Source organism: Pyxicephalus adspersus, chromosome 8, assembly GCF_032062135.1.
Source record: "Pyxicephalus adspersus chromosome 8, UCB_Pads_2.0, whole genome shotgun sequence".
Taxonomy (NCBI): Eukaryota; Metazoa; Chordata; class Amphibia; order Anura; family Pyxicephalidae; genus Pyxicephalus; species Pyxicephalus adspersus.
In genome coordinates, this window is record NC_092865.1 from 43,624,638 (window position 1) to 43,635,459 (window position 10,822).

At 40.3% G+C, this 10,822-nt stretch overlaps 1 protein-coding gene across 1 annotated transcript in view; it reads right to left on the bottom strand.

The window, feature by feature from the left end:
- The window catches only part of TCF20 (transcription factor 20), a 45,828-nt gene that overhangs the window by 24,441 nt on the left and 10,565 nt on the right, over positions 1-10,822 (bottom strand). Inside the window, 1 exon segment of the mRNA XM_072420234.1 lies at positions 2,455-7,863. Within this exon segment, the coding sequence (XP_072276335.1) occupies positions 2,455-7,845 (5,391 nt within the window). The 5' untranslated portion in view covers positions 7,846-7,863.

Here is a 10,822-nt window from a genome sequence, read left to right on the forward strand (position 1 = left end):
CATATGCAGCTCAGCACTACGTAGCAGGCAGTTGGCTGGTCAGAAATTAGGAGCAGGGCCAAATGTTAAGGCCTTCCTCTTACTTCTCTGCAGCCCTAATGGGAAAGATGCCCACATAAGCCATGACAGAAACTTGCTGGTGGTGGGCTTCTGAGGAAAGTGCTGTGACATCTGATGTGGAAGGGGTGGGGACATGCCAGGGGAAGACTTTTCACTAACTACTTTGTTAACATATTGAACTATATGATACTAGAGCCATTTATACTTATGTTTAATTTCATTTCAATTAAATGCATTCAAAATAACATGGCATGTCAATTCATACTATTTATTCATGTTAATTTGTTTGCAATTTAGCACTAGGTTTATACTTAAGTATATTTTTCTGCATCATATACTTTATCATGTAGATACTAAATTTTCCCACTCTCCAGTTCTGGAGCTGCACCCCACCCTTTCCAGCTTACGGCAAGTCATCTCTTCTGTGTTTTGTTCTCCCTCCCTTTCCTTTCTGTCATATAAGCCTCAAGCTTGCAACAAGGGAGAGGAGAGGTGGAGTAACTCCTCTCCAGCACAGGCTCAGTGCTGCCAGTAAGATGAACAAGGAGCAGGGTAACTCCTTTCCAGCACATGCTCAATGCTGCTAGTACAACGCTCAAGCATTTAATATAAGCCAGCAGTTTTACACTAGCAACCAAAGCTGCTGGAAGTATTTCTCACCAACTGCTGCCTGAACAAACAGTAGCAACTGAAATTCCTCATTCAACTCAGAAAGCCTCCCTCTGGAACAATTTTATTCACCTTAGGAGGGTATCAGCTAACCCACAAAACTTAAGATGGGTCTGGGAACAAAATCTCACCCCCCCCCCCCAAGTGGGGAATAACATTACATAGGATCCCCTCATCCTGTAACCTTATAAAAACTAATATGGATACTCACAAGGTGAGCTAATATATTTATGTTTCAATCAACACCCCTTTCAACTTGTTCGGAAACATTTACAATTACTAGATGTATGCTCTTTGTGTGAAAGTCACAGTGCAACGAAATAGTACTGCATGCTTTCTGTATGGTAGGAGGCTGTAAAATTAAAGATAAAGCCGGAGTTTTGCTTTACCATTTTAAAAACTAACTTTTAGTTTCTCACCAAATGTAAATGAAAGAAGATGCTGCAGACATACAATGTTGGCCAAATCAGTGTAATGCTATACTAAATGTACAGTGTTCTCCCAACAAAAATTTAAACTGGGTGGGAATGAGCTGTAGTTGGGTGGCTGCCCCTGTATTGTGACCCAACTTTTCAGTGACAAGCCATAATTAGCTGGGTGGTTACTGAAATGTGCCGCATGGTACAGCCAGCTAAAAAGGGGCTGGGGAGAACACTGTAGTATACAGTAATCTGTGCATTATCCCCTTATGCATTCTACTTATGCGCTCTTTTGGGGAGGGACCTCACCTCCTACTGTGTCATTGTTTGTCATTTGCAACCGCTATTTAATGTACAGTGCTTTGTAATATGTTGGTGCTATATAGTTTTTTATTATAATTATCATCATTAATACCAGCACTCTCCTGAGTATAAATGATGCTGTAGAATAGTGTAATTGTGAGGTAGTCAATGGGACATTTATTTATGGGCAAAAAGCCTTAGGCATTTACCCCCCTAAATTCCAATCTCCCTTCATTCTCCTACCAAACAGTAGCCAAATGTACATTTGCCTGATTTAATTTTATAGGAATACCACATCTAGTAAAATATTTTAAAAAATACACTTTTTACATAGGTTTAAAAAAGAAAGAATCCATAAACTTCAAACAGAAGATAATTATAACAGTGTGAACGTCAGACACTGCTTTTGGGCATATCTCATATGCCTATGTATTGTATTCTGTGTGAGGCACATTCTGTCACACAACACTGCACATGTGAACAATTCCTTCTGTACCATTAAACATTCATACATATAATTTGTTCAGTGTATTTGTTATTCATGGCTCTTATCAGTTTAGTTGCCCTTCTCTGCAGTTTCACAAACATCCTTTTGGAAATTGATGCCCAAACTGAATTGCACATGTCAGATGCAGTAGTACTAATGCTTTGAACAGGGGCAAGATTATGTCACTCTCTCTCTGGCGAGAGTATTTACCTCTATAGTATAGAGGTAAAGACTTCAGATCCTTTTTAAAATGACACTTTTTACTGGACATGGATGCTCTCTCTCTCATATATATATATACAAACTTGGAACTTTAGCCAAACACCCAATACCAGTAAAATACATAATTACTCTTATAGTCCCTTATCTATATGAGAACTTTGTAAAAGTGACATAGACAGTTCAATGCTTTCAAAAAATGCATTTAGCGTCTGAAGTTGAATGCATACATAACTAAACAAAAAATACCTACAATTCCACTTTAGATTTTTTATACAAAAAGGACTTTAAACTTACCATTTCTCTGGCAATGTCAAGAGCCTCCTGCAAACCATACAATCGGCCACAGACCAAGTAGACACCATTGGCCCAAAGGACGCATCCTTCATGCATCCAAAATTCATTGCTGTCAAGAGGTAGTTGGGGAATCTGAAAGCCTTGGTCAGAAACTCCATCTGTGGTGGAAGTTCCACAGGAGTCCAATAAATTCTGTTCACAAGAGTCAGTGGTTTTTCTACGTGATGGTACAGCATGTCTGGATGAACCACAGTCTCCTGAACGATTTCTGCGTTTAAAACGAGGATGAGCAGGTAAGCTGCGCTGTTCCTTTGCTTGCTGAGGTTCCTCCTCTTCATCAGAATCAGTTTTGTAACCATCAGAAGCATCCTTGTGCCTTACTTTGACTTTCTTAGGAGTTTCCACCGATTTTTTGGGTGGGTTCTTGGATAGTGTAGTTGCATATTCCTGGGTGTAAAATGGACCAAACAAATCTCCAAGATTCTTGTAATTAGCCCACTTACCACAAAAGCAACAAACAAGATGTCCTACAGATGTAGATTCTGTAACAACTGGTCCTTGTACCATAAAGCTTGAGACTGGAAGAACTTTGCTTTCAGCAGGCTGAGGTGAAATGGACCTTTGGCCCTTGCGTACAGATGTAAGTTTTTTCCAACGTTGTTCTTCATCCTCAGCATTAATAATAACACAAGATAAGCCTAATTCTTCCTTGTTTTCCACATGAATATAGGGGAAAAAAGACTTGGCTTTGGTCTCAGTTTTGTCATACGTTTGGTTGGCATATTTTAATTTGATCTCTGGTTCTAGGGGGGCAACTATAGGAGCAGTTTGCCTACCTCTCCTCCTTGTTGCTCCCGATGCTTTCCTCCTCTCTCTACGTCTTCTTTTTGGCTTAGGCTCCAAATCAAACTCCTGCTCGGACACGGGCAGCATCTGCAGTGGAGGAGGAGCAGCAGGAAGAAGAGATGTTGATCCCCCTGTAACAGGTGCAAGTGTCTGCTGCTTTTCTTGCAGCTGTTGAGTCTGCTGCTGTTGAGCCTGCTGCTGTTGAGTCTGCTGCTGTTGAAGCTGCTTTTTCTGCTTATTAACACTTCCAACAGGACGGCCTTTCTTCTTCCCAGAAGGAAAGTATCCCTTTTGAGGTATACCATCCTGTTTAGGGGTAACAGGACATAGTCCACCTGCAAGCTTCTCTTTATCTCCCAATTCACTTCGCTGAACTTGCTGTAAAGGGCATTTTAGTTCCACTGCTAAATCTCCTCTTGTGTCTATAAAATGGTTTGAGGATGACTGTATGGTGCTTAAGGCCTGTGGCAGTTCTTTGTTTTCAAATGAGTGTTCATCCATTTCTTTTTTAATTTGTTTATCATCGTGGACAGCCCACGTATCAATTAATTTTGGTGAAAGGCCCTTAACTTTCATTTCTTCACTGCAGGGAATACTGGGAAGAGCATTAATTGTTCTTTCGGTCACCTCTTGCAAAGATCCATTACCCCCCTCTGGTCCCTTGCCCCTAAGGGATAATATATCATCAAGTGTTACAGGATCAGTGGAACTTTCTGAAATTGATGCAGTTGTAACTCGACGAACATTAGGAGATGTAATTTTTTGCACTATAGCTTCAAGCTTAAGACCCCTTCCTTTGCGAGGAGGCAGGATTTTTGTTTTTGTTGGACTTGAAATTGATACCGCAGTGGGACTTCTATGTCCAGAAATAGACTTTGTTGACTCTTCGGTCATGGATGAAAACCCAGGATCTGCTTCTATTTGTGACACCATATGTGCAGCCGAGATTTTTTCAGAACTATCATTAGAAGCAGAAGATGCAGATCTTCCTTTATCATCAGGAAATGGTCTTTTACTGGGTATTGGAGAAATAAATGAGCGTACTCTTCTTCTCATAATTAAAGGGTTGTGATGTGAAGCTTCCTCAGGGCCTGATGGCCTTTGTACATTAGTTCCTTGTTGAGGAAGCTCAGTTAATTCTCCAGATCTGCTACCATGCAGTTCAGATTCCCTGTTTGGGTTAAATGGCTTCTGGTTTGTAACTGAAGACCCTACCTTCTTTGCTGGAGCAGCTTGGTGTCCCAAATGCCAACTAGCAGTGTCTCCAGTAGTCTTTTGGCTACTTCTTTTCATATCTTCATTCACCATATTAGGAGAAGTGTCTTCATTTATGTGGAGCTGTCGACTATAGTCTATGTTGCTGGGTTCAAGGTATGAACTTGAATGAGTAAAACCCAATCCCTCGTTTTCATTTCTACCTGGGCTGCGAACATGAAAGGGTTCCTGTCTGGGGCTTTTCCTCTGCATTTCTTGACGATGTTGCGAAGCCGACAGTAAAGCTTGGGCTGAACTACCCAGCCATTCTTTATATTCTTCCTGTTGGTATATCTGTCTTTTGTAATGTAAAGGATTTGTGAAGGCTGTATGGGGTTCCCCATAAGAACTTGACCTAGAGTTTGCATGATAACCTAAGGGAGAGCCATCTGTATTCTGAAAAAAAGCAGAGTATAAAGCTTCTCTGCTTGCTCACTCTGAAAGAGTCACATTTGGATTTAGGTGAGCAATATCTGCAGGACCTCGACTTCGGACTGGAGACATTTTTAGCTTATCAGTAAGATCCTGAGTTTGTGCAAGTGATCTCCCACTAGAGCCCAGTCTCCCAGACCCACTTTTAGAATTTGAAGCACGGCTATTATGGGAACAATAGTCCTGGTTTGGATCATATGTCAAAGATCTTGGACTGGCACTTCCCCTGACAGAATCTTTCATGCCGTATGGCATGCAGTGGTCTCCCGTTTTCTTTCTGTGTATCTTTATGGCCTCAACATCATCAACTTTGGATATACTTCTGAAGCAATTGGATTTTTCCAAGGCCATCATTCCACTAGGTAGGATAACTGACTGTCCATGTCTGCCATCTGGTGGCCTTTCTTGCACAGTGCCAAGATGATGAGAGCTACTTGGTTCCCGTACAATTTGCCTTAGGGGGGAAATGTCACAAATTACAGACCTCCTTTCAGATGGACCACTATTAGATTCATGGGTAGAGGTTGGTGCTTCTACCTCAAACTTTCTGGCTGCAGGAAAATCTAGATTTATTGGTTTCACTTCTGAAGTGGACTTCCTTTCCCATGAACCCCAGTGTGGTGCTTCTAAATGTGGAGCAGAGTTCTTCCCAAGATTGCTTCTATTAGATTGCTCATTTGTCTGGCTTGTAAGAACATTGGACTTTAACACTACTTCAGAATTTCCCATACCTGCTGGATATTCTTGTGTACTTCTAGCATATCTCCCTTCCTGCTGATGATGGCCTTGCAAAACCTCCTGTAACAAACTAGGAAACTTCTCGTTTCTTCCTGGTTTTCGATCACCTTGAGCTCCAGAATTTCCACTCTCTGAATTTTTGGAGTTTTGGGGCAAATTGATGTTATTTTTGGTATTTACAGGTACTTCTTTTATACGTTCCCCAGTACTTACAGGGGATCTAGCAGATTCTGTTTGGGATGCATTGGTTGTTTGAACAGACACAGAATCACAAGAATTGGATTCTCCATTTTGATTATTAGAGTAACGGATGTCTGTTTCCTCAGTAGCTTTATGTAAGTTAGACTCTACTTCTGAATCAATATCATCTGGTTTTGGAACTTCATCAACTACTTTTTCTAACCTGTTTGTCATGGTTTCAATTGAAACAATTACCCCCACTGACTTGTCACTTGCCTTCAGAACTTCCTGAAAGGACTCTGCAGCCTCAGGGCCTGTATCAGGTTCCTGATCTGCTGCCTTTTCTGAAGGTTCATTATGCCAACCTTGGGCAGGAGATGTTGGCTTTTTTGAAGAAGTTCCCTTATTACCTAAATCCGAGCTTGTGCTTTGACCACTAAGCTGCCTTACCCTTTCACCTGGATCTCCTGAACTACTGGAGCAACTGCCATCCAAAGACTCTGTCATTGGAGACTTTAATTGCTCTTCAGCTTGGGAAGAAGTTTCTGAGTTGGCACAGCTGTCGGTTTTCCTAGAAGTTCGTTTAGACCCCTTCTTATTAGGTGTTAGAGCTTCAGAAAGTAGCATATGCTGAACTGTGTTGGGCAAATTAGCTACTTGGCTACTGAGTGCACTTAGACTACTAAAACCGGGATCTGTTAAACGTTTATCTGTTTGACCTTCAACGCCAAAGCCTTTATAACTTGCAATCTGCGTGTTAGGACTCAACTCTGGCATCATTGGCAATATGCGGTTTCTAGGTGGATTTTGTACACTTCCTTGACTGCATTGAAGATTTTCCCCACTAGTCATTAAAGGGGAGGGTGTGGAACTGCAGCTTGGTGATTGAACAACAGAGGCAGCTGGAGACGGGTTGGAGATCGGGCTAAAATTTTGCTGGAACTGCATAGGTGACCGTGCAGGAACTTCAGACTGGTTAAACTGTCCAGATTGGCTTTGTGTAAGTAATTTAGAAGAGTTTGAGAATTGCATCACTTGAGGATTTTGCTGTTGCTGTCCCTGATTTCCCCCTTGTGGTATTTTAGCAGTTTCAAAGTTTTTTAAATGCTGGCTATAAGTGCTAAACCCTTGCTGCTGGGTTCCATATGATGATCCAGAAATATGACTCTCATATGGAGAGCTAGTACCTCCTGGGCTGAAGCCCTCATAGCTTCCTCCAGTTTGTCCAAACCGCTGAGGGGGATAAGAAGTAGAAGACCCTGCAGAGGACTGATAATGCTGCCCATATTGACTTAACCTTAGTGGGTATCCAACTGAAGAATTAATTGCAGCAGAACGCTGCATTTGCTGCAGTTGCGATACCCCAGTAGAAGCAGATGTGTTGACAGATTGGGAAATGGAGTGAGGTGACTGATAAAGTTGTTGTCTCAGCTGTGGGGAAGGAACATGGGATGGATACTGGCCTCCAGTAGGAGAAAACGATCCTTGAAAATCCTGTGTGTATTGGGAAATGCTGGCAGTTGCTGAATGCTGACTTGTAAACTGGCTGTGATGCCCCTCTCTCCCATAATGGGTTCCAAAGCCTGTGCTGCTGCTACTACTACTACTAGAACTTCCTTGTGGAGGCCCATAAGTTTGTACAGGTCCTGAAGGTCGACGCAGGGGTGCCTGGCTCCCAGCTGCACTTCCGTCCTTGTTGCCTAAGTAATAGAAGTCGCCAGAATCTTTACGATAAGCTTGATAATTCTGTAGGCTAGAATTTTCTACTGGAGTAACTGCAGTTGGGGTGCCAGTTGCTGCTCGGCGTCCTCCATAGCCACCTTGAAACACCTGTGCTTGCTGTCTAGGGCTGTACTCTTCGATCCTTGAAGGAGTATGAGCTTCTGGTGGGTAGGTTTGCTGACTACCATGGTAGCTGCTTTGTTCTCGGAAGGACTGCATGTCTCAGTGTTTCTCCTCCTGTAAAATAGATGTAATAATTTTGAAAAGTTAAAAACTATAAAATCACATTTGGTTATGTATACTAACTCTCCCTAAACAATAAAATAAAGTGGCCAATGCAAACATGTTTTGAGTTACTTTAGAGGAAAGTATAAGGTTTCTGCATGTAATTAAGGTTTAGAAATCTGTAGTTATTTAACAGGTCAATTTGTTTCTTACAAATTCCTTCTTACAAAGTAGAAAGAAAAAATTCCTCCGGTACGTTTACACTGGCCTTGTTGCCTGTGATTTGTAATGAGGTAAACAGGTACTTTACTATGAACAGTGTAAGGCCCAACTAAATTTTTACTTTAAAGGTAAATACATTCTATGTACAGCAAAACAAAAAGGTGTGCAAATTCTCTAATCACTTCTTAAAGTTTTCTTTAGAAAGTAGAAAATCTCCCTTCTACCTTTGCATTTTATAAAATGGACCGCCCTATTGGTTTTCATGTACCTGAAATGCATTAGTTAAAGAATGCATTATTTAGTTAGCCTTAAAAACTTAACAAGAATTTGGCAGCCTGCAGACAGCCAGGTAAATAACAAGTGCCTGTAAGCAGTTAGAAACCAATACCTCTGAAAGGATGTTGTGATTTGAAGATATATTACTTCATACTACATTTATCAAGAGGTCAGTGAGGGCTTGTACAGATATTTTCCTACTTTACAAATTATCTGAAAATCTGTAGTCTAGGCACAGGTTTACTGTTTTCACACCAAAACCAAGCTTTTCAGCAATAAAATTTAAATATATTTTAACGCCCACAAATAATATATCCAATTAAAAAAAAGAAATGATGATGATATGATAAGATGAGGTGGTGTCGATAGCAGATACCAAACATGTCAATTCTTTAATAAGAATTAACTTTAGAGGTGAGAATAATCCTCTATATCACTGAATTAATTACTATAAAATTAAAGCAATAATATTTCTTAAGACCTAGAAAATGTGAAGGACATTTTAAGCAAATCCCCAGATCTGTCTTTAGTCTATCAATAAAAAAAATAAAAAAAAAACATCAGGGTAGGATTCTAAATTAACAGTGCCTGAATTTCTGAAATAGACTTCTCTGAAGAAAGAGTGTTCTTGCAAAGACGATAAACACTGGAGGACTATGGAAATGTTGTAGTCCTGACTTATAAACTGTAGCCAGGACTAGACTGGTACAGTTTAAGATTCAGGCAAGTTAGGGATTTTCTGCTTGTTTTAATTCCAAGAAAACATTTTAGGATGTGAATTAGCATCTATAGGAGCGGATCATGAGACTTTAAACCACTTGATTATGCAAAACTTGTAATACTACCAAATTATCTGTGCCTTCAAGTCAATCTTTTCCCTATATTGCCTGCAAGCAAAAAATTAGAACTTTACATCCTGCTGTCTTCTCTGTGAAGATGGGATGAGGGCAGATGGGATGCAGATGAGGGCAGAGAATCAAGCTCTCCTTGGTCAACATGAGGATACAAATACAAACATGTTTTTCCTCATGAACTTCACCAAGAAAAGGATCCTTTGATAAGGAGCACGTAACAAAATTTAAATCCCCATTCTTGTAATAGAGCATCTATGCCCTCTGCTGACTGTCTGCTTTTAGTAACGGGCGCGTCTACTTTTTATTTCTTTCTGCTTGCTTTTTACTAGCACCTCAAAGACTTCTTGGTTGAGACTGCATTCGGATCACAAGAGTTTAGGAAAACAGCAAATTGCAAGATGAATAGGTAATAGGGATTGGTTACAATCCCGAGTGGTTACAAAGTGGGCTGGGTAACACACAACAATTTTAGTGTTTCTAGTTGTTGGTGTCACAGTAATACAATAACCCCTATAATTATAGAAATTTTCGACGGTTCCCCAAATTTCCAACTTTTCCTGCCCACTAGGTAAGTGGCTTTTTCCATAGTCTTTCTACTATGCACCAACTGTCAAGTACTCTTTAATGTAACCCAGGTTGCTGGTTTCCCATGTTTATTAAAGACTGTAATTACTTATTGTAAAGTTACATACTTGGGTTGAAAAAAGACACAAGTCCATCAAGTTCAATCACTAAGGAAATAAACATACTACAAACCAGCATATCTCAGATAAAACCATATACACATAGCTGATAAAGAGAGAAGGCAAAAAAACCTTATTAAGCATGGTTTAATGTGCCATGAGAAGAAAAAATCCTTCTAGATTCTGTGAGACAATTTGATGTTCTTTGGATTAACAACCTCTGCTGTAATTTCCTTAAAACCTCAATACCTATTGTGCTTCTAGAAATGTATTCAGATGGAGCAATCTATAGAACATTGTAAAATTCCATCTTACTGGATCCCATTACACTTTTTCAGAGACCATAGGGTGAATAGGCCCATGCAAAAAGTTCCCCCTTGTCCTTTGCAATGACCTTTAAGTGAATAATCATGAAGTAAGTTCTCTACACAATAATAATTTATATAGGGTGAACACATCCCCCTTAAACGCCACTTCTCAAGGGAGGATAAATTCACTTTAGCATCATAGATGAGCTGCTCCATTCCTTTCATAAGTTTGGTTGCTGCTCTGCACTCTCTCCAGTTTCAAAACATCCTTGCGAACTGCTTCCCACAACTGGACCGGAAATTCCAAGTCTGTCCAATGCTTTGTACAAGGGCAGAATTATGTCACAAAAGTGTGATCTAAAACCTCCAGATCCTTTTCAATTTTTGATTCCCTCAAATGTATTCCACATAGGCTGTAAAAAGCATGAATGTTGTTCAGCCCCAAAGTGCAAAACTCTACAAAACTCTATCAATATTAAATGTAATTTGCCACTTGGCTGCCAAAAACAGTTCATCAAAGTTTGCATGTAGATTACAGACATTCTGTATGGACTAAATTCCATTACATAGTTTCAGTGTTCTCCCCAGAAATTTTTTTCAGCCGGGTGGTAGGAAGCTGTAGCCGGGT